General features: G+C 43.7%; 1 protein-coding gene across 1 annotated transcript; it reads right to left on the bottom strand.

The window, feature by feature from the left end:
- Nucleotides 1–243: 243 nt before the first annotated feature.
- TMIE (transmembrane inner ear) lies at nt 244–23,542 on the bottom strand. The gene is made up of 5 exons (XM_067292222.1): nt 23,534–23,542; nt 22,518–22,635; nt 4,978–5,127; nt 695–703; nt 244–539 (listed from the first exon to the last, which is right to left on the bottom strand). Exons 1-5 carry the CDS (start codon nt 23,540–23,542, stop codon nt 244–246), a joined length of 582 nt encoding a protein of 193 aa, XP_067148323.1.
- Nucleotides 23,543–24,389: the final 847 nt, after the last annotated feature.

The following is a 24,389-nucleotide window of genomic DNA, read 5'->3' as shown; positions in this document are numbered from 1 at the left end:
CAGTAAATTTTATTTACAAGGTTCAGTATAGCCAGGTTTTCCTTTGGTGAAGGAAAAAAAAACCAAAAACAGTGATACGGTCTTTAAAAGATAATAAATCTGTACATCCAGTGGCACTCAACAGCCTGAATATATGGAGGGAGCACGTCCTATCTGTTCCCTGTGCTTTACCCACAGCAATTTGACAGTGACCTCCCCCACCCCAAGTCAGGTGAAGACTGTCAGCACTGCCTTGTAGCAGGGTCACTTCTTCTTTCCCGGATTTTTGGCATTCCCACCAGCTTTGCCGTTAGTTTTGGCGCTTCCTCCTGACTTTTCTGCTTCAGCTTCTTTTTCACCTTTCTTGCCACCACCTTGTTTCTTGTCACCAGCGCCCTTTTCTCCTTCTTTCTTCTTGGCCCCATCCTTCCCTTCTTTCTTGGATTCTTCTTTCTGGTCCTTTTCACTTTCCTTCTTCTTGGAGTCTTTGGAGCCATCTTTCTTGCCCTGCGCCTTGTCTACTTTTCCAGATACAGTGGGAACTTCTTCTTTTTTTTCTTCTGCCACCTGAGCTGTATGTGAGATGGAAAAAGAAAACAGGAAGGTAATTAACTTAAGGTGATATTAGCCAAGGAGGGAACAAAACTCCTGCTCCCCCCATGCAAATCTTGGACAAAGGAAAAACACTTTTACTGGGACTTTGTCCATACAGAACTTTTGCTCGCTGACCAGCAGCTTTTCATAACTTTGTTTTGAGAAGAAAGACTAATGAGATAAAACAGAAATAGTAATTTCAAGAGCTAAGTTGTGGCTCTATAGAGGAAATTGCTTCTGTTGGTAGGAGCTGGTTCATGAAGATTATGAGTGTAGTCCATAAGCATTTCCCCAAAATGACATACAGTGTGGAGCTGTCTCCCAGGAGAAGGTACAGAAACATCTCTCATGTAATTCAATACAACCCTGGCCTGTTCTTTTGTTCTTTTTTTGTTCCTTTTTTTTTTTTTTTTTCTGCATGGGGGTGTGTCTCCTCCAGATAAGAGTGGACAGTTGGGATTTTCCTGGGAATCTTTGCTCACAGACAAGCAGAAGATGACTTGCCCTGCAGAGGGCTACAGTATTGGCTCTGCTCATGTCCTGCCCCAGACCTAGATCCTGCTACTGTAATTAATGGCAGCAACATACCACAGGCCTATAGCAACCCGAGTGCAGATTTGGTTCTGTTTTGTTGTGTTTTAACACACAAGCCATAATAGATACAGGACTCTTATAATGTCTTTACTTAACCCTTCTTGGTTTTCTTGGTGAGAAGAATCACCTTAAAAGTATCACACTGGCTCGGGTGGTAACTTGATAAGGTGTGATCCCTTGGTAAGATGTCTCAACCCTCACCTGGAGCCTCTGCCATCTAATTTGCTTTAGTAGTCCTGTATCTCCCACTCCTATATATTGTTGTAGTGCCACTTTCAGATTGCATCAGTGTATTACAGGAGGGGGAATCAAACCTGAATTTCTTATGTTTGCCTAAAATATTCCCACAGCCTGCACACTAATATAAAATATCATCCTTTGGTCTTGGAAGCTGGAAATTCATCTGAACATACAAATGGAAGGGCGATAATGCAGACTCTTCCTAACAACTGCAGGGGAAATCCTGACATCTCATATGAGACAAGGAGAAAAAAAAAAAAAAGATTGTATGCTTCCTGGAGAAAAGCAGTAGGAACCGTGTGAACTCCCAGAAAAGTCAGCTGAGGCTGCCTGAGTCCAGAATACACAAAGATCTCCCAGGCCATAGTCCTGGTACTTCTCCACTTAGAGCAGGAGCCAAGTCCTGCTTGTATTTCTCACGCAAAATGGGAGACAGAAATGCATGAAGGAAATTGTACATAATATTTTATACACTGAACCCTAAAATCCATTTTATTTGTGTTCAGAAAAAGGGGTTGCTGTATATGACACTCAAAAAAGCACATGGAGAGCCATTTGGCAGTTAGAATATTCCGTCACAGTTAATGTGGGATAGAGTCAGAAAATGCCAAGAAATGAAAGTATTTAACCATTATAATGTGTTCATCATTAATAGCATTCCACTCAGAAATCTTTAAAGCATTTAATAGTCATTCCGTAACTGAAATTGTTTGTGTCATCTCTCTGGCCTTGACTGCGACTACCAGGGTTTGTCATGGTATAAATATATAAATAGTCAACTGATACATACATTTTATTTCATTAATATGTAAGTCAAGGTGGGTTGCTAAATGCCAGTGGAGTGACATGGCAGATCGTTACACTCTGCACATCTGCAAACAGTAGGACAGAGAAGAGACCCCAAAGTTTGTATACTTTCCGTTGTAAATGCCTGATTCACGAAGTGAAACCCTTTTGAGTACAGCATTCAGACTAATCTCAGAAGGAGGCCAAACCAGTGAGCTTGATCACACAAAGCTTTTGCATCTAATGTTTAGGGGTTAAGGGTCTCCTTTAGAGTCACTGGAGATAAACAAGCACTTTTAAGGCACAATTTACCTATTATAGTTTAGCATCCCCCCTTACCATGAAAGGAGCCACATCCTTGAGAACCTTTTTCTTTTCACTGTGGATAAAAGCAGTCTAGAGAACTAGCTCTGATGCAGATATCTCCATCTATGCATATAGTGTGCTTGTGGATGGATGAATCCTACCCCAGGTATTGGTTCCTTCAGGGTGGCTTGGGAAGACTCTTGTTCTGAGATTTACTTCTCTTTCACAAAGAACTAGGTAGCTTCAGATCACATGTATTCACGAGCCATTAGTCCACATCAGCAGCCACTCAGCAACCTGTTATCCACCAGGCTCCTTCCCTGCAGCATGCCAGACCCATAATTTAAGGTCTCTTGCAAGATCAAAGAGAGTCAGCTACTCAACCCATGCATTTCACGGGGTGGGAGCTTAGGTAGTCTTTATGGTGCAGCTGACTTCTCAAAAACTGCTGTGCTATGGTAGCTTGTTCATGAGTCCGCAATGAAATATTTTACCATTGTCCAATTAAATCCACACCAAAACAGGCAGTTTTTGGATGCAGCCTGTGGGCATATTTGTGGGATGTGAAGGCTGCTTACAGGGGTTCAAAATGTATTAGCCTTCTGGGGCAAAACTACCATCCTCCTTGCCAATTACCTTTTCTGCATCTTTGGGATATTTTCATCATTATTTTATGGTCTTTCCATATGTAATGGCTATGCAGGAAGAGGACACAGCAGTAAATGGTTTAATTTGGCTTTCTGCTGTCTACAGGCATGAGCCAGACCTTCACACTCCCTGGAATCCACTGATAGCTGGTCCTTACGGAGGCTGATATTTCATCTTTTGGGCAGGAAATTGAAGGATACAGTACTAAACACTTCCATGTGTGATTGCTCGTACAAGTAAGAGTGTATTAACTAGACCTTTGGATGACTTTTGACTTTGACTTTAAAGTTTAATTTCAACTACTGACTTCCATAGAAGAATTGGAAACGGGACTTGCCCCAGTGTTTTGCACATCTTTAAGGTCTGAACTCAACAAAGCACATTAACATGAGGTTAACCTTAAACCTGTCCAGAGGATCAGCTTGGGGTAAAGTAACTTCTAACAGCTCCAATGACTGCAATAGGTATATGCAAATTATGATCACAAGCTATTCAAGCGACTTAGCAAAAGTTCATTCGAAAGGCTCAGGTTTTGTGGCCCGTCTCTTCAAAGACTCTGTCTGTGTCAGTAATTTAAATAATACCAACTACTAAATGGTACTACTCTAGTGTAAGTACTAGATTGCCTACACTACTGAACTGCGAGAAAGATCTCTGACATGGTATTGGGCTAGGCCAAGTACTACTCTCCCAGGCACAGTTTAAGAGTAGCATGAGTCAGGGATGATTTCCAGCAGGCCATTTGGATACCTACGCTCTGCTTTGTAGGTGAACACAATTTAATAGTATGGGCAAAAGCTTATTCTTGCCATTTGGGTTCAGTTCCTGAGAATGGTCTGGCCATCCTCAGTTTACAGTATAGGTATAGTTAGGTGGCTAGACACCTCTGAAATATTGAGCTATGTGTAAGTGCCTACTGTCAAGCACATATTTCTGTATTTTGCTGGTGAAGGTCTAAATTTTACCAATTATGTTATCTGCCTCTTTCCCCAGTTGCATGACTATAGCATCACTGAGTTAGTGAAAATCCAAGCTGCTATGAAGCTGCAGACCACGGGTCTTTCAGAGCCACAGGAAACAGGAAAAAAAAAAAAAGAAAGAGAGAGAGAGTGATATCTTGGTAAAAAGGAATTGAGAAAACAGAGGTGAAGCACAGAAAGGGAACTGAGAAGCAGTGAGTCCAAGGTGTGATGGATCTTGTTGGAAGCCACAGAAAAGAGAAGCCAAAGAGACAGACAGACAGGAAGGCAGTCCCCCTAATTTCCTTGCAGGGCCATTTCATCTTCTTCTTTCACCACAGGCAGAGAGTTGAGAGGTCTGGACTGGACATGACCAGAGAGAGTTGGGAGACTTTCAGTAGAGCCTAGGGTACAGAATCAGGAAAGATGAGTGAGAGGAGAGGAGACCAGTCACAGAAATACTCTTGGTCGTCCCATTAGGCAAGCCATTTATGGGTAATGTGAAACTCTAACAAACCTTTTTCTTCCTACTGACATTCCCCCCCAGGAACTGGTGCTTAACATAAATCAGATTCTCAGGAAATTTTAAACATGAGCTTCAAAGGAGTGACCCCGATTTGTGCCGGTGGAAAAACTAGCTCTTTTATTTAAATGACCATGCCTGCTGCCACAAATTTTCCAGGTTCAGAACAGTGCATGAAAATGGGAGGAGTTTACTGAATCTGTCCCATGGCAAAATCTTCGTGATTGTGCCAAGGGAGCCATTGTGATTTATAACTAAGGGAAGACCTAGCTCTTTGCATTCATGCATATGTAAAGCAACCCCAAAGAGGAGATGTTTTTTATGTGTAGGTGTGAACATGGGATGTACCTCCAGGGATCTCTGTCAGCTCGTTGAGTGGTGGCACGGTTTCCAGTTTGTCTGCGTACGTCTTGGCTGCTTGCCGTTGAGCGTATCGTGCCTCTATCTCTTTCTTTGTCCGGGGAATCCGGCACTTGAAGATACAGCACAGGGTGATAACTGGGAAAGCAGAGAGAAAAACAAGGGCACTCAGTGTAGATCAGCAGAGCTCTGTTTAGCGCAGGCTGGCCCCATCACAGTGAAGAGACTTTATCAGGAAGAAAGGAAATTTCAGTGAAGTTTCCTCAAGTGGGAGCTGTTTACATTAGTGGAAGTAGCTGGCTGAGGGATATGGTCACACAGCTTGAAGCAACTGAGTTACCCAAAGATAAAGAAATATTGTTCTTCAGCTGAGCTGTGGTGATGGACTGGGCATGTGCTCCCCACCAAATACGATGTAAAATGTTCACTTAAAACCATACACACCACTACTGCACCTAAGTACAACACAGTCATTAGTTTTATTTTCATGACCACCCTGTAGATTTGTGAAGTATCATCCTACTTTACAAGGTGGGGGAAAGGGTATAAAAGCGCTAAGAGCATAAATTCACTATCACTTTGGAAATGACAGCAGCAACTGAGATGTTACTATCATCCTTCAGCAGTGTGTTATCACTGTTACCAGCTGGAGGTTCCTGAAACCACATTTTAGCCATCCATTTTTGTGTCAGGTAGGCCGTGGGGTTGTGGACCTCCACCTGACAAAAGTGATGAGGAACTGGGGACGGTAGTGTTGTCAACCCCTCAAATTAGATCTAGAACAACAGCTCAGTCTATGCCTTAATTGACTTTCATCCAAATCCATTTTGGGCATGCCAAGAATTGAATCCAGAGCTCCTAAATCCCAACTTCATGTTCTCACTGTTCCATCATGCTTCTTTCCAAGCTCTATGCTTCTTTTCACGACTTAAGGATGCAGCTCATGCCTTTACACCTAGTAAAATATATTTTCCCTTCATGTTTAAACCCATACATTTCTTCAGAATTTCCATCTGTAAATCTAATCATGATTTAGACAATTCATCATAATGAATTAGCTATTGATTGGTTGCTTAGATTATATGAATTCACAGGCTTGATCAGATCACTGGTTCATCCACCTACCACCACCGACAACAACAAAGCTGCAGCTTCAGGGAAAAGGGCAATGAAGCTGTGAAATGGATAATCATAAAATTAGCTGGTCCATAGGTTACTAACACATGTCAGGAAGCATGAGATCTCATAATTTTTATGAACTTTTGAGTTGCTTTTTCCTCCTTCAATCCTTTTTCTCTTGCATCCTTAAAAAATTTAGGGGATTCTTCTAAATAAAAGCATAGCTTTCAAATCTAGTTAAGTTCTTAGCCTCATTTATATACCTTGTGGAAATGGGTTCTGCATGAAGATATGTCATATGACCAGTTTTCCATGTTCTGTCTTTTATTTTAACTGGCGGTCCCCCACCCTGTATCAACGCTATGAGAAAGGAGCATGTGTCCAATTTTCTCTACACCTCATCAGTTGAGTCAGCTCCCCTGGCTTTATATCACCATGACTGATGTATCAGACCTTTGAGACTAATTCAAAGAAAAGAGGGAAATAATCTGTACATTTGTTTCCAAGAGCGAGCATTTCTCATTAACCAGGAGTAAAAGCACTTTTGCAGAGGACCTGCACAACACCAGCACCTAGACCTTTTGGTGGTGTAAATATTCTTCCCTAAACCAGTTTGTTTTTCATCCATCCAGCCTCTCCTAAGAAAAGGGGGATCGTGTTAGCCAGGAGCAAGCTCTGCATGACCCCTTCATACCCTGCCTCCCCAAAGAAAAGGAAAGTAGAACTTTTCTTAGTGTTTTAATCAAAATTGGCGTAGTGTTACCAAACAAAACGTAGCAGCTCCTCTATCCCTTTGCTGAGTTTTGCTGCCAAAATATATTTCTCTCCTTAAGCAGTTTGCTGCAGAGGTGCGGTAGTGGAATCACACACAAGGCCGCCTAAAAGTCACAACAGGACGAGACACTTGAAGCTGAAGTGAATTGCCTAAAACAGGATGAAATTGTAACAACTTGTAATTGGGGAAGCAATCAAGATGCTTTTATCCTTGCTGTTCTACGAGGATCAGCAACAAGCTGGGGGTAATGGAGCTTTTACTTGTCTCGCTAAAGGAAAGTGAAATGTCCATATGGCACTACTGGCAGCACAATATTGGCAGCTGGTAGGTGGGTAATGTGCCACATCTGGAAAGCGCATGGCTGGCTCTGCCCTGCTGTTCGGTGCAGCAGTATTTCACTGTGCACCTGCCCACAAAACCTGCTACATCTCAGACAGATAGCAGAGACCTCTTCAGCCTGGGAGGAAAAAAAAAAAAAAAAATCCAGCAGCTGGACTTGGAATCAAGCTAAGGTCAGAATAGAAATAAGTATACATTTTTAATGGAGAAAATAAGCAGAGAAACGATTTATCTGGGGAATGGGGTACGTGTTTTATCTCTAACCACTTTTAAATCAAGTTCTATTGTTTTTTCTAAAAGCACTCTGGAACTCAGCTAAGCAGGGAAATCCTCTGCTTATATGGGAGAAAAAATCAGGAAAATTAGCACCACCTTTCCTGTGGATTGATAAATGATGAAACTGTCAGCTTTCAAGCAAAACGGGGTTAATCAATGTCCTTGAAAGTCAAGGAGAAGATGCTCTCTAACATCACAGTAGTTGGCTTAGCCCTGGGGGAGGGAGCAGGGGCTGTTGTATCTCTTGCACCTATATTTCTTTTCTATTACTAAAGACAAAAATGGTAGTTGCTACATGAACTCATAAGCTGGGCTCTCTGTTTAACTTTTGAATAGAGATGAAGCGGTGCACTGCGGTACTGGGGACTTATGTTGTCTTTGGATGTGAAATGATTCATAATCAGCCCCTGGAGCAAGAGGATTATGTGAAAATAATAGAGTACCATTCCTATTTCCAACCCTACTGCAAGCTATGTTTAGTGCATAGCTTGATCCACAAAGAGAGCTAAGTATTAGACCAAGTGCTATTACCTTGTAAAAGAATAGGCAAGTGAATGAGATTTTGGTGCAGGAGCTTTAGGCCACTGAAACTGGTGAAAGGAACGATCATATCGTTGCTAGTGGGGAGCTGCTGGCTGCTGGATTCCTTTGCTTTTCAGACCATTTCACATGCAGGAGACAGTGTGGGTGGAATTCATCTGCACGGCTTTCTGTGTTGAATAGTTAGAGATTAGAGTCTCAGCCAGTCTCTCCCAGCTCCCTTTACCATTGACGGAGAGAATGAGGCATCTCTACAGGGTGATTAATCTCATTTTAAGACAGACATTTAAGATAGGTCAGATAAATCATTCGCTGCAGCTGCGTTTCTTCCCATTAACTACAAAGAGTTCCTAAAATGACCAGCCTGACACATGTGGGAGAGCCATGATCCCCTGCAGCAAGAGCCAGAGGCCGGACAATGTATTGTGGGGCTGCCCAAATGTCCCTAGATATCTATATTTAGGCATGCAGATTAATTCCCTTAGTTAGAACAGGTGAATCTCCTCTATTGGAAGTTGAGAATGAAATGTTTGTTGCCTGTTAGAAGATGTTTAGATCTGTCCTACCAGCATTTATGTTGTGCCCTGCTTCAGAGCACTGAGATGTTATGTTTGCTCTACTGATAATTTATCCATCAAGCGAACCAGAGAGCAAAGCAAGGTAACCCATGTTGCTTCCTACGCCTTTGTTAATGCCAGCCTTAACATTACCTTCCACTGGAAGAGTAGAGCTTTTTCCATTTTGAAGACAACCTGGGAAATTTAAAGTATTTGTTAAGGGCCCTGAGCACATCTTCACCATCACCACCCTTACAGGGGTTTGGCTACCTGGGCTCAGGGCCACATTAGAGATGACGTAGCTGGTGGCCTTCAAAGAGTTAGAAGAAGCTTCAGCGGAGGCTCCCCGCTCCATCACTTGGGAACGACTTTAAGCTGGTGCTATCGTGTTTGGTGCCCACCTGAGCCACACTGCAGTGGTGTTGCAGCTGTGCCCGTGCCTGGCCCCATATCTGGTTGTTGCACACCCTGACACATGGACGTGACTTCACGGCTGGGCCTGCCTCGTCACTATGGACTTGCCTGGCAATCCCTGGGATGCATTTGACCCCAGTTTCTGTCTCTACACCTGAGCCTGACCCTGACTTGCCAACCTGATTACCTGGCTTTACCTCAGACCTGCCTCATCACCGTGGACTTGTCTGGTGATCTTGGCTGAACCTGGCTACAGTCACTGGACCTGTTCTGTCTGCTTTTGCCCTTGTTGAGGACACGGCCTCTGCCATCCTTGCCACCACGCTCGGGTCCCGGCTCCCCTTCCCATAGGGAGCAGCCTGCCCTTGCTGCCCCCTGACAGGGTTAATGCAATGCATTTCCTTCCCTGGAGAAACGATGCTGCCATTTTTCAGGGATGCAGACTATGGATCCAAAGGTCCGCACTTAGCCTTCATGTGAGGATTGTTATTTAAAAATATCCATTCCCGTATAAGAACAGATCTAGAATTGGACCATACTGTCTTCTCTGAGAGTTAAACATCAAATCAACCCCCTTCCACAAGTTTAGGACACTACCAGTTATCAGCTGAGCCACGTTAACTGATGGGCCCATGTTCTCAGACTAGCAGAGTTATGAAATAAAACCAGACAGTTAAAACATTCATGGGGGTTATATATGCAATGAAAGTAGTTTAAACCAAAAGTTTTTGTCTGAGGTACAATCATGTACAGGAATATTAACTACAACTCAGTCAAGTGGTGATGAATTGATCATTTTTGATTCTGGGTCCATAGGATGAAGTATTTGTGGGACCAATTTGCTTGGATGTTACTTTAGAATTAGCTGTTATGCCTCTCTTCTGGCAGAGAGATGACCTGACTTCAAGTCTTGAATATTTATTTTATATTAAATATTCACCAGATCTCTTATTCCCCAGGTGAGTGCTTTAATCTTGCTGTTATCAAACAATATTTAGTCTCATTCTCTCATGCTGTGGCTCTCCTTTTCCTTTCCAGGATTTCAACTTTCGTTTTGATCATTGAGAAGGCTTCTAAAATGCAGCCTAAACCATTACCTTAATGCTTGTCTGACACTGCAGGGAGCTTAAAGCAATCTTCCTAAGATGCATCACTGCCCCATTAGCACCATGGAAGAGCCATAAAGATAAGCAATATCGAGAACTGAAATGGTGACGTTTTTCTTGGTTTCTCTGCTCATCAAACTACATAAGGCAGAAGAAGAAACTTCCTGGGCTAGAAAATGTAGTGGGATTATTTGCATTTCTCTCCTTTTTTTCTCACCTCCTCTGTATTAAGAATATATGGCCTTGTGATACTGTGATAACAAGCATCTTCCATTAAATGCACAACTAAAATCTAAGTCTTGTCTTTTTTATTAACATGCTGTGGATTGTTTTGCTGTTTAGCTTCTCAAAATCACTTTCTCACCTTTTTTCCTTTTCAATTCCCTGACTTACAAGGTTGAGCTCAGCCATCTATTCTGAAGGAACATTTATATTTTAAATTAAAAGTCAGGCCTGATGCTACACATGGTGTTCTCCTTCCACACTGAAGAGTCAAAGTTACAAGATGGCAAATCATTTTTCATTGCTTCTGCCAGGCCGATCATTTGAAATGTAATTTTTCAACTAGGAAACAAATAATTTGTGAACCTTTATGAAATGGGATTTTGAAAGCAGTCAACTTCTTGCCATCTATGGTGACAAAAGAAATATTATAATTGGTACGTTTATCTTCCTTCAGCAAATACTAAAAAATTCTGACTTGAGAAATAATAAGGAACTTGGAGACTTGTTCCTTTCTGGATTTTTAACATGTTTTTGTTATTTTTATATCTTCCTAATATCCATATGCAATATTGCAAATGGTTGAGGACCTGAGAAATGGCACCATAAAAACTGTAATTTGAAAACATCACCTGAAGTACAGGCTTGGAACAAAAGTTAAATACATAATTGCCACCAAAACCAATTAGATGCCTATGACTAAATAAGGACTGTATGTATGTATACTCTAGCTAGCTTAAACTAAAATATTTTGTTTTTTAATTGGGTAGAGCTAGGACCGTACACATAAGACTGTGAGTAGCTATACTGGCTTAAACCAAATATACATGTGGCCAAGTTACCCTGTTCATGGTCTCTATTCTCTTCTCACTAAAGCCAATTTAGCTCATCAGCTGTAACACAGTTGCTTCTGATTTACCTGGAGAGTAAATTTAAAAAGCAGAAAGACTTGGCTCTCTTAGGAGCCGGGAAAGATATAAATGAAATATCTTCTCCAGGGTCTGTTTGGTCTAATTCAGCAGAGCTATGATTGAGAACTGAACAGTTCCATAAACTGAATGGAAATTGGTTGCAATACACAGTAGGTTTGCTTCCTTTGAAGCTGAAAAAAACCACAGTCTGGCAATGAAGCATTTAATTAACATTTAGCAAAGTAGCCCGTGCTCCTCTGAGTTAATTAGGCAGCCATTCCATTGTTAATAATGCAAGCAATTAATGCAGATGTATTCAATGGCAAGTTAACTGCAGCACTTGTGTGTAAATGCTGTTTGAGAAGCCTGGAGAGCTGCTTGCTGTATGAGTAGGAAGTTGTTTTTAAGGAACGGGTTAGCGTATTTTAGGCAATCCAAACAACTCACAGTGGTGTTAACAATAGATTAGTCATGATAGCGCAAAGTTCAATAAGAACTATTAAAGTCTTAAATAAAGCTAGTCAGTGCTTGGGTGGCTGCTCATCAGCCTGGTCCATCCTGAGCGCTCAGCTGCTGTGACCGTGCTGCTACGAGTGCCTGAACCATCCCACTTAAAGATGCTACAGCAGCTACCAAAGCTCCTGCTGAGCTCCATGTGTCTCGGAAAGGGTCCCTGAACCCATGGTCCGGTAGAGTGAGGCTTTCCCTCTAAAGGGTATGCAATGCTTCGACGTGGTGACCCAGTTTGGGGTTCAGATGACAGAAAGGGAGACTCAGGAACTGCTTTCTTCTAGAAAAGAGAGTGAGGCACAGATGGTGAAAACATCAGTTTTTTAAAATCCAGGTAGGAGATGGATTAGATGCCCTCTCAAGATCCTCTTCAGCCCTGTGTCTTTTTCCACTCTGTTACATACGGCTCTTTCAAGGAAAATCTACTGCTCTGATTAGGTACTAATTTCCTAGCAAGCAAAACTAGAAGCCAAAGAACAAGGACTTTTACACTGCAGTTACAATATGACTTCAAGCAAAACATGTTTTTAAACATGTGCACCTTTGCAAAACGCCCTGAGGATATTCTGAAAGGACTGCTGCAAGGGGCCAAGGCTGCTCTAATATTTGCTCAGCCGTCAAGCTTAACTACACCGCTACATGTGATATTTTCCTGGTGTCTGGAAATGAATGCTTGTCTGCACCATTAGATCACATCATCTGACCTCCTTGCACATCACAAGTTACTATGTTTAATGAGGGCCTCAGTGAAATAACTTGTGTTGGATTGAATCCTGCATTACTCTGGGGAAAGGTGGAGAATGTGGCAGTGCTAAATCACTCTCCCTGCCACATTTATTTCTCAAATTCTCATTTGAATTGACCTGATTTTGATTTCCAGACTCTGCTTTTATATCTACCCATTAGCCTGAAGAGACCTTTAGTATTTTTTTTTTCCTTCTAAAGTCCTTCAACGCTGCAATCAAGTGGCCTTTTGATCTTCTTTCCGACAAGCTAAACAGACTGCGTTCAGGGAGAGGCCTGCTGGAAGACCTTCAGTGCCTCCAGGCATTGAATAGAGGTGAGGGTTTTTTTGACTTTTTTTTCTACAAGCCCTGAATTTTTCAGCATTTGTTTTAGTACATAGGCACAAGCATCTCACCAGGACAGCAGACAGAGGTGAAAAGACCTTCCTCTGTCTCACTTACCCTGGTAATACATCCAAATAGCTCTTTGTTGCAGCATCACCCTGAACGGGTTTGTTTAACTGTTTGTCCACTGTGCTCTGAAGATATTTTTCAGGCACTGAAGGTCCATTTATTCTGTATTCCTTGCTTCCACCTGTATTCACTGTATTCTTGTTTCAGTACTCAGCTAACTCTCCCCGTCTGGCTCCTTCCAACTCTCTTCCCACCCTCCTGTCTACTGGCAAGGAGGAGGACAGCTTTAACAGCAGCCTCTTTGTATTTATTTTGAGCTCACTGGTGAAAATGGGTAGAAATGGGTAGTCACTGGGGGCTCCCTGTCCCATCTGTGTAGATCCAGTCAGGGTAGTCAGTGTGCTTGAGGGCACAGTTCATCTCATCCTAAAGTAAACATCTAAAACAGATTAATTTTCCCAATTTTTCTTTCCACTGGTCGCTAGAGATGTCTAACCTGAAGGTGTCTTAGATGGTTGAGAGGAATCCTGGTGACAAAGTCAACATTAGACACTGTTGCTGGTGATCTGAGCTATTAATTAACAAAAGCCCTTAATTAACAAAGCTGCTGATATCTTAAACTTTCTGTCTCTTTCTTGGGGGTCCTTTACGCCTGGCAGAGCAACTTCAGAAGTTAAGTGGAGAGCTCTCTCTAACCTTCTCGCAGGGATGGCATTTACCATCCCAGGGTGTAAGAGATGTGGGACTGAATCTTCTCCATTGTGTCCATGCAAGGAGAGGATCTGTCACAAATAGGAGCCAATACTGCAACCGTGTGAGGCAGGATCTAAGAATGATTCTTTTGTCTAACAAGGAAAGATGCCTGTTGTCAGGCATTTATTCAAAACATAGTCAACAAGCCGAGCCTGTCTTTTCTGTCAAACTAGATCTAGGAGCAAAACCCAGGATCCCTAAACCTGCAGCTCACCTAGTGACTTGGGTAGATTAGAACCAGACTGGGATCCAATCTCTGCAGTTCAGACCTGTCTCCTCACTCTCACACACATGCACAAACTTTGTGTAGTCCTACATTTACACGCAGATCCTAACTCATAATTAATTGCAAAGAATATATGTCTGCTACCTACATTAATTTTCACCAGCTGAGGAGCAGGTTATTGGATGTTATTTACCCCGTCTCAAGAATTAGCAAAATCCTTACGTTCTTTAGGTTTATGTTAATTGGATTTTGCATGAGATAGTGGCTTTTTACTGATTCTCCACACCAGATAGAGATAATGCCCAGGTGAGTCCGAGCATGAAATTGCACATGAAAGGTGAATGAGACTAAAATTTATGAGGGTCTATTGAAATGATAACAAGTGCAATAGTAAATCAGAACTTGAACAGTTAATCAAGTGGTGAATGGAGTTTGTCCAGGAAGGCTGCAAATCTGCCTTCACTTTCAGATCCATGAAGCCATTCCCTGCAAGACATTCATTGTCCCATGCAGCTCTCAAGCCTGTACACATGCACCTCATGCACTGCAATACAGTAAGGCAACCTTTCCTCACAACCCCCATCTGTGACTCCACAGTCTGCATGTGCACAAATCTGCGATCCCTATTGCCTTGAGCACGTATGGTCACTGAGCAAGAGGGAGGATGAGGCAACAGGCCAGGCTTCCAGCTGGTGGGGAAACCCACACGAAGGAGCTGTGCTGAAGACATCTGCCCCTGCTATAGTCCAATATACCTGTCCTTCCCCTTGCAGGCTCCAGACACAGCCCTCTCCGTGTAACTGGAAAGCTGCCACATTCAAGAGAAGACACTGCTGGCCAGCGGCGTCTCCAATTCTTTTTAGCTGTTGGAGGTCACAGCAGCAAATTTTGTAGTTGACCTGAGTGTGTTTACATGTGGGTGGGTGTGTTGATGTGCATAACAGTGGAAGCTACAGATAACATTATTGTATAAAACGAGAACAGCATAGGCTATTTATTATCAAGATAATAAGACAAGACTATTTAGTTGTTACTCATCAGAATACAAAAAAATGGCCATTGCTTTGTAAAGGACCTTGTCACTTTCTCCTAAACATCCCTTTCTGTGCTCAGCTTGAGGAGCATATGCTGGTGGCTACAAGTTTGGGAACTTGGGCTATTATCCAGGCATGCAAATGCACAACAACTCTGAAAGACATTCAAACATTAATAGAAAAGGCCCTAAGAAAACTTATTGCATTTGGTAACAAGATTTTGTTGGTCTCAGGACAAAATGGGGCTTAAGCTGTTTTCCCCATGATAAGAACCACCCCTTGTCTCATGACTTATGCATGTCCATTTGGACAAGGGACAGTACCTCCTCCCCTTGTGTTCATATCTGCATGTACTATTCTGTGCACCCTGATGAGTGTTTCTCATAGTCTAGGCAAGATGTCATCTTCTTTGCTGCTGGTGATGCAGCATTTGAAGATATATAACTAAAACCTCTGTCAGAATCAGCATGTGAAGCACCCCTGAGCCAGTCTCCATCACCTGCGTTTCACTGGAAATTCTGCACATTAGTGGAAACATCTGTCTAGTTTTGCCATCCAAAAAGTAATGGTTATTTAATGATGTAAGTCTTCTGCTTGGTATTTGCACTTCAACACCAGCATCAAGAAGGTAAACAAAACCTCTAACACTTCAGATTAAACAAGTTGAATGCAATTAACAGAATGCAGTTCAACAGCTTTGCTGATGCCTGTTAAATAATACTTGTTTCCTAGGAACCTGTTTGTTCAATGTGAGCCTCACCTGTGCCCTCACACTATTTTATACTCCTCTTGAACCAGGTTCATGGGAAGGACTCAGTTTACACGGGGAAACATGCAAAAGTCTTGCTTCTGTCAGTCCTAAGCATTGCTCCTCAGGGCAGACCTGGTTCTTCAAGCTTTCGTGCCTCAGGCTATGTATCAGAAAAGAATCACTGCTGCTCTTGGTTGGGGCTCCGTGTTACCATTTGACTGGCATGGGTGAGAATGGGAAAGTGTCTCTAGTAAGTCTTGCAGAAGGACACAAATGCAGTAAAAAAGAGATCGGAACTGGGCCTCCTACTTTTGCAATAAGCTTCTGCTTTAGCTCACTGTCCTGTCACTGCTCGTCCAGGTAAGCCCTAGTCCCCGGTAGCACTAAGCCTGCTGAAGACTACATGCCCTTGTGAGCAAACCTATTTCCATGGTCCCAGAGCTGTTCTGATGACAGTGATGCCACTAAAACACCAACCCTGAATAATACTGATGAATTAAAGGTCCCTCACCCATGGAGATAAGGTGATCTAGTGCACACCCTAAACTTAGAAAGCTCAGCGGTTCTTTGGCATGATAATCAGGTACCTTTCACAGCCAGCTCAGACTTCAGCTTGAGCAGAGCACAAAGCATGAATCCACACTTGGAGAGCTGCAATGGTATGTGATAACAGCTCTGCTGCCACCCCACCCCTCAGAGAAGGTTCCTGCCAGAAGTCCCTTAGACCATCCTAACTTCTCCCTCACACTGTCTCTTCAACTGTGTAAGGATTCAAAGCCAGATGATAAGAGGTCTCTCCCTGACCATGGTACCTGAAATACAGCTGGTTGAAGGTCTACATCTGGCTGGCACAATACAGGTGAAGGTGGACTTTGGGAAGGAGCTGAAGGGCACTACTTCCTATTCGTAGCACTGTCCCTGCTTCCAGGTTCCTCTTCATGCCCTCTCCCTTCTACTTATGCCTTTCACTCCAAAGGGATGTACCAGCATGGAAATTGAGGCCTTTTGCCCTGTGTCCTGACCTATTTGTTGGACCATTCCTGCAGAAACCAGTGCTCAAAGAGGTGCTCCCAGATTTGGGAGGCATGTGCAGCGCTGCCTACTTCTCTCCCTGGTGTGCTGCTGCCAACCCCAGACCTGGGAGTGATGGGAACATGGAAACCAGCAGGCTTCGGACCTTGAAACCAAAGTAAAACCCAGTAAGGAAAATAAATAGCCCACAGGCCTGCTTAAAAATGTTGATGGTGGTTGTGATGGCTCTGGGGAAGGAAAGAGGGAGTCAGTAGAGAGCACACTAGTCAAGTCTTGGTCCCAGGTGCTGGCTCTCCCAAAGACTGATCTGGGCCACCCTCTCCTCCATCACAGCACTGTAGTTTTCAAAGGATAATTGCTTTTGTGCAAAACCCTTGAGCTCTGTGGATGAAAGAGGCTATGCAAGATTCAGGGACTCTGTCCCATCCCCTCAGAGCGACACTGTTGGGCCTCAGTCTCTCATTCAGAGGTTCTACAAAAAAAAAAAAAAAAAAAAAAAGCAGGCGCAGCAAGAAGATAGCAGTTCTCCTGAGCAAATCAAATCCTCCTGACAGCTAATCTCATCTCGGGTGTCCCGCTGTTGTCTTATCGCAACCTTTCCTAGGAAGAGAGCCGGATGCCACAGCTGTCACTGCTAGATGCTCCTGCATCCCGGGGGTCTCTTGTCTTATCAGCCGGTACTCAAATAAGCAACCCAGTGTGGCTGAATTACACTAGATGCTGAGAGGCAGCCTGACAAGGATTTAAAGGCACACTGTCATGACGCTTGCCAGGCATTAGGCCTGTCTTGCTCTACCTGATTAAAATGTCTAAAAGGAAAAGTTTCCTTTAACCAAGGGCAAATGACTGTGTAAAAATCTTGTGGGCAGAAGAGCAGCAGTGACTTGACTTGCTCTGTGCAGCACCTGAAAAAAATTGCTTTTCTTCCTTCCTTTCATTCCAAGTTTTCCATTTAGAGGGTCTTCTTGCTTTGAAAATGAGCTCTAATGTGGCCTTCTCTGACTGGAGCAAAAAACTTAGCATTCCTGAATTTTTCAGTAGATGAATAAGAATCATGTCATGATCGAGCAGCATGTCCATGACAGTTATACCTCCAGCACCACCTGAATGCTCTGTGTGTGTTCTGTGAAACCACATTTCCTCCAATGGGCTGCCACATGCCTGAAGTTTTATTTGTGGCATGACTTTTATCCTGTCACAGATCAGAAGCAAAGGAAAAAGACGGAGAGGGATGGGTTGTTGGACAGAAGGAGGCTGGAAGATGCCTTCGTATGGCATCTGAGAAAGCTGGCCATCAGCTGCTCCAGGAGGAGCAGCAAAACTTTCTACTAACAGGTGTGCAAACATTTCAGCTCTTCTTCTGGTCTCTGGTGGTGAAGAGTCATGAAGCATCCTGTTTGGCTTGTAAACTGCCTAAAAACCTTGTTGTGGATCAGAAGACCTCCACAGAGACTTGTCATTCATTTCAGTGACATGTATTAACAACATAAGTCTTTATGTGTTCTTTTTCTTTTTTTTCCCCCTCTTCATTAAATAAGGAAATGTAACAGGGTTTGGAATTTGACCATTTCCCCACCATTTGTTATGTGATGATGCCATCTTGTGGAAGTTGCTAAGAGCAGTTTGAAACTACACCTAAATCACGTCTACGTTTGCAAGTCCTGCGGTGCAGCAGGAGTGGGTTTGTGAGGTGAAAGCACAGGGGACCTGCCATCCTTGCTTGGTGCACTTCACTGGAGTAGCTCTAACCCGGTCCTGCTGGTGTGGGTGCTGTTAGCAATTATAACAACGCCAACTGGTGCGTAGTGGGACCACGTCTTTCTGGAGCATATCTTCTACTTCCATTTCATCCAAAAGGAATACAGTTTGAGTGTCCCACGTCCACTCTGATGAGAATCAGTGTGAGGTAGGAAGGGACATTCGCTTCAAATCCATACTCCTCATCTGAATTCAAATGACAAAGCAGACACACCTTGAAGGCCTTAAAGCCCTGATAACGAGCTGAGCTTGTAAGCCAATGGGATCAGGCCTAGGCCCTGGGAAGGATGCCTCTGCCTCTGGTTGTGCCAGCTCCTGCTTTGGCTGGGAGGGTGATGGTGCTCCTGCAACCACAGAGAGGAACCACACAAAAGCTCTTCTCCAGCTGCGGTCACCTTGGAAAAGCTAAGTGTTATCCTGTGTTCTAGGCTGATATCAAGACAACTTCCAAGACCCTGCTCACACGGAAAACCTGTGTCTGCTGCTGGGAGGTGAAACTTTGCTGGGAAAACCTGGGGAACCACCAGTGCTTTGGGGAATGCAAAGGAGAGGAGGAGGGAGATGTGGCTGGAGCAAAAGGCGAGAAATGGGTGAGAACTGACTGCAAAATCCAGTTAAACACATGTTGTTAGGTTCAAGCCTATCACATTTTGACCTGGATGGCTGATGTGGTTATTTTGGGGTAATAATTGTTTCCTTGTATAATATGTTGTTTTCATAAAGCTGGTTGACTATATAGCTCAAGCTGGTACAGGTGCTTTCAAATTCACTCTGTCCTTTGAAGGAAACAGTTTCTTCAAACAAAAAGACTGTATCAGAGAAGCAGAGCCTTAAACTGGCTCTTTTCCCTGTTGTGACATACTGAATCTATTTATCTCTCTGATGAGAGCTGAGACTTAGCAAGCTGAAAACCTGCAGTTTCCTAGAAAATACCACTCCTGGTAATATATAACCTAAACCACCCAAGTGTGTCAGTGGGAATTTGAACCTTAAAGCAGATGGTACTTTATAGATGAATGGCACATATCCCATTTATTAGTCTGGCTAAATTCAGATCCTCAAAATAATATAGCTTCTCACTATTTGCCACTTTCATTGTTTTAAGTACCTGGGCTGTAACTTTTTATGCTTTCTGTAGTAAGTTTTGTTACTGGGCTGTCATCAGAATGATGAACAGTCATGAGTGTTTGCTTCTTGCTATTGAGATTTTTTTTAGATAACTGAAGAAAATTTAGCTTCTTTCCTTCAAATGGAACATCTTGGTGTGAAATATGATGTGTTAGTTTGCCAGCATGGGAGATTTTTCTTGCTTGTATTAATCCTAAATAAGTTGGTAATGCCAAAGCCAGTTTCTAACAAAAAACAAGATAATCAGACCTACTGGGGGTGGGGGAGGGGAACTGTTTACAGTATGATGCCTCCAAACCAAAGACAACCAACCAAATAAACCCCTTCACAAGACTACTTGTATTTTAAATGTGCCAGTGTTAATTTTGATCTCTGCTCCCTGCATTCTAGGGAGTCCATAGGGTTAAATATTTGGCTGTGTTTACTTTACAGAGTTTTTTGCAATTGTTTGCAAAGGGTGTTGTGGCATGTGATGAATTAACATATGCCTCACTGATTGAGAACAGTTAAAAACCCCTAAGAGTACTTATCCTGGAGGCTTTGTTGGATGTAGGGTGTGTTATCTGCCTAGAAAGGGCAATGAGGAGAAAAAAAAACAGAGGAAAAGGCTTGTATTTGCTTTGAAAAGGTGAATATTTCTGATTTAAAAAGAGCATGGGAACATAACAGGAAAGATATTGGGGACGGACTGATAGAGATTATTTACAGCAGCCAAAGTGGAGACTCTGGTAACAACAGGTGGCTTTTTTCACCCATATCAGCAGAGAAAACAACACAGCCTGTTAAGTTCTTTGAGTAAACTAGGGCTACATCTAGATACTGCATCAGCTGCAGTTTTAGCAGTAAATTTAAAAAGCAGCAAGGAACCTTAGAAAACAGTTGTCGACACTAGGGTGTTGTGGAGCGCGTCCAGCAAACTCATGCTTTCCCAAACAACAACTGCCCGTAAGTCAGCATTGGCATGGCCCGGGATCATTCTCCACCAGCGGTTTGAATGTAGCCACCCTGTTTTGGAGAGTAAGAGGGTTTAAAGATTATGGACTTGGCTGTTTCATGCCTGCCGGACTCCACACCAGGAAATGTCCTGGACAACTTTAACTTTCTAGTATGGAAGGAACCATTTTTCTCAGGGGGAAGTCTATCCTATTTTTTCTCCTGACTTTCAGCAGGAAACATGCTTAAAAATGAACAGGGGAAATGACTATTAATTGACAAAGTTCACTGCTCAAAGCAAAGGAAGAAGAGCAAGTGAGAATGCAAGCAAAAGAGAAGGACAGAGTGAAGGAGAAGACGTGGGAAAAAGAGCAGTTCATGAGGGTGTCTTTAAGAAAAGTGGAAAAATATAAGAGCAGGAAAGCTGGCGGGGGATGATATTACTCTGTACTTGTTGAAAGGAAGTCTGGGGACCAGAATGAGAGACCATTAGAGCCTCAGCAGGAGTCTTTCCTGAGCAGAGAAATCAAGAAGTAATCATGGGAAAATGAGAATAAGGATGTGTAACAAAGGATGAGGGGGAAAAAGGAATAGCCGGAGCAGAGCAGTAAAAACTGGGAGGGCTCAGGTATGAGTGGAATTACAGTTAGCCAAACTGGCCAAGGCAATAGGAAAGAAGAGACCTGTTACTTAATGATGAACAAGAGCAGAAAAAGTGATGCAGAAAACTAAGGCACTCAAGGCCTTCTTTCCTTTAGTCATCTTAAAATGGTTTGTTGTTCTGTGTATGAAATTAATTTTAACAAGCAATTAGGACTACAAGCCAGAATCAGAAGAAGGTTAAAAAATGTCTAGGAGATTCAGGTATGTCTAAAGCCATAAGGCAGGATGAAAGCCTTCCTAGAATGGGTAAGGATTTGTGGCAATCTCTGAGCTGATAGTAATTGCCTTCAAGGTCTGGAGACAAGCTCTGTCCCTGTGCAACAGGAAAAAGAGAACAATCAAGGGAGTTCCTGGCAAGTCAGTGTAACATCATTTCCTGGAAAGATGCTGGAAGCAATGTATTTATTAAACACTTTGCAGATGCCTAGAGAGTAACACGAAGATGGGAAGCAGGAAACAGCTTATCAAGTGCGGCTTGTATCAAATGGATCTAGTTTCTTAGTATGACAGTATAACTGGCTCAAGGAGAAAGCAGGAAATCTCATCTTCCTCATAAGGTCTCTTCTCATAAGGTCTTGACAGTGTCCTGTGTGACATTCCCAAAAGCAAGCCAGTGAAAGTAGTGTGCATTGAGTAGTGCAGCTGGATTAAATACTGTTCCCAGAGTGACCTGCAAGGGGGTGAAGCTGGATGAAGACTTTGTGGTGGGGAATCAGTCATACCCAGACAGATCCTCAAAAGCGTGCTGGGGGAGTGCCTGATCCCATCCCACTGTAGTCACCAGGTCTGAGCCAGTGGTTTCCTAATGCCTGGATCCAAAAAAGAGATTTAGGTCATGAAACACCTAGAACAGAGGCGAGGTGCCTAAATGCCAGATCTGGTCCAGGTTGCAGACCTCTTGAGGTTTCTTTGCTTTGGTATGTGGGACAACCCCACAAGAGATCACACATAACCTACAGGGCTGTGTGAGAGGGTGGGACTCCTGCCAAATTGTGTGACAGGGCAGGACCATGGCTGTCATGTGCATCTTGGGCTGCATGTGGTACTGCATCTGGCAAAGCAATCCCAGCTGCAGCACAACCGTACAGCCTCTCCTCTGCTCTGAGATGCCACCAGCTGGGACCCACTGATTCATGCATTACCAGATGAAGCCATGGTGGCCAACTTACAGGTCCTTCAAAGATCCCACCCTGCCTGCAGCAACCCCTCATGTGTAGCCCTGTGACTCCAGAGACCAAAGAGCCCCAGCCATGGCCATGTGGTCTGTAGTCCTCCTTGGGTCAGGAACAGGTCCTACTTGGGGAGGTGCTTAGTTGGTGCAAGGCAGAGAATTGCGACTTACTGACTGCCAGGACAAAGATGGCAAAGATTCCAATCACCTGCCAGAGACGCAGCCCCCAGATCACCACTGTCTCTGAAGTCACGGGGTCCGGCTTCTTTTTTGGGGGTTCTGTGGTGGCCTGGGAAAGAGGGGAAAAAGAGAAATGTGGTTTAAGAACTGGGTCACTGTAAAGCGGCACAGTAGTACAGAAACTAGCAGCCTCAGTTCTCTGGGCCTCCAACAATTTGGAGCCTTCAGGGAACAGGGCTTTCAACAAAGAGCTTGTATTTACAGTTTTTGCTGATTTAAAGAGTGTCTGAAGTGTTGCCAGTTTTCATGATTATAAAGCAATTCTTTTTGCCTTTATTTCTTAAAATCCCAGCTTTTTCTAAAGACTCAGGCTCCTGAAGTCTTTCATATTTTGTATACATACTTCATATTTTGCAGACATATATCTAGAACTGATTTTTAAGACTTGGCTTTGGTGTGGGGAGGGGGGTGGAGTGGGGTAATGACAGCCAGAGTAAACAGAGAGCCCAGATGGCTGGACAAGTTTGTGGTGATGAGGCAGGTCTGTGGGTCAGGGCCCACAGCCAGGCACAGGCAGAGCTGCGCTCTCTCCAAGCTAACACGGAGCCCTGGCGGCCAGACCTCTGGGAAGGAGGCAGGATGCTCCTGGGACCCTGGAAGTAACTTGCTGCATGACTGAGCCTTGGAGAAACACAGCAGAAGGACTGCTAGATCAAATAGGACAGAAGGAATTGTGTATGAGATAGCAATTGATGCTGACCCCCAAGTTGGACCATTCTTTCTTGTTCTCATCATGCGCTTATTGTAAGAGCTGCTAGCAGAAGAGGGAAGCCTGCTTTCCTGACTCTGGCCTTGGTTTTGGTGTTGAAATCTATTGGGTCTGGTTCACTTCTTGCTATGCATTCCTGTCTTGACCATAAGCCAATTTCTTTTCCTATGTCCAGACTTCAGGGGGAACCTGAGAGAGGGCTAGGACATGGCATACCCTTAGTTCTTCCTTTGCTCACCTTCTTCATCCTCACGGCAGCGCCAGTAGGCTGCAGCTACCCTGCTGCCTGCATCTCAGAAGCAGTATAGGAAGGAGCTGGGTGGTTTGCCTGCCCCACACCGGCCCCGCTGCCACTGCTATGGGAGTTGCAGTGGCAGAGAACTTGTCCTAGCAGGTGTAGTCCTGGCCAAGCCCATCTCATCAGCCCTGCAGGCAGGGCTGGCTCTGGGCCTGTGATAAGGAAAGATGTGAACCTCCAGTTGTCCTGCCCTGGAGCTTCTGCAGGCATGTGCCTTGGTGTGGGCTCATGTCCAAGCTCTCTGAATGTCTGTACTCTGAAGATGCAACAGATGTTGCCTGAACTTCCCTTTTCTAGCGAGGGAATGCTTCACAGGAGGCCAGGAGGACTTTGTAACTTGAGTAGCAAGCATTTCTGTAGTGCTGTTTCAGAGCTCCTTGGCATTAAAGATGTGAGTGGGGGTAAGATTCAATCTCTTAAATGTAGGCATCTAGTGTCATCTGAGGTGCTGTGGGGTATCCTCCAGCTGCCAGTCCAGCAGCACGTGGGTCTTGCAATGGTCCTGCCACATGTGCCAGCTGCTGTATGGATGTCAGACACTCGAAGACATCTCAAATGGCACTAGGCAGCTGACTTCACAGCAGTGGCCTCATCCCCAGGAGATATGAGACAAAGTCAGGACATCTCATATCTATACCTTGTTCTGTCTGCCTCCTGTTGGATGAGCATCCAGCACCTCAGCTTCCCCACAGATAAGAGAGGAACATTGCCGCTTCCCTACTTCTGCCTTGAGGTATTTTGAAGGAAAATGCTGTGTGGATTTGATACAGGAACAGATACTGTGGCCCAATTATAA

Source organism: Apteryx mantelli, chromosome 2 (genome assembly GCF_036417845.1).
Source record: "Apteryx mantelli isolate bAptMan1 chromosome 2, bAptMan1.hap1, whole genome shotgun sequence".
NCBI classification, from domain to species: domain Eukaryota; kingdom Metazoa; phylum Chordata; class Aves; order Apterygiformes; family Apterygidae; genus Apteryx; species Apteryx mantelli.
This window is presented reverse-complemented; position numbering and strand designations above follow the sequence as displayed.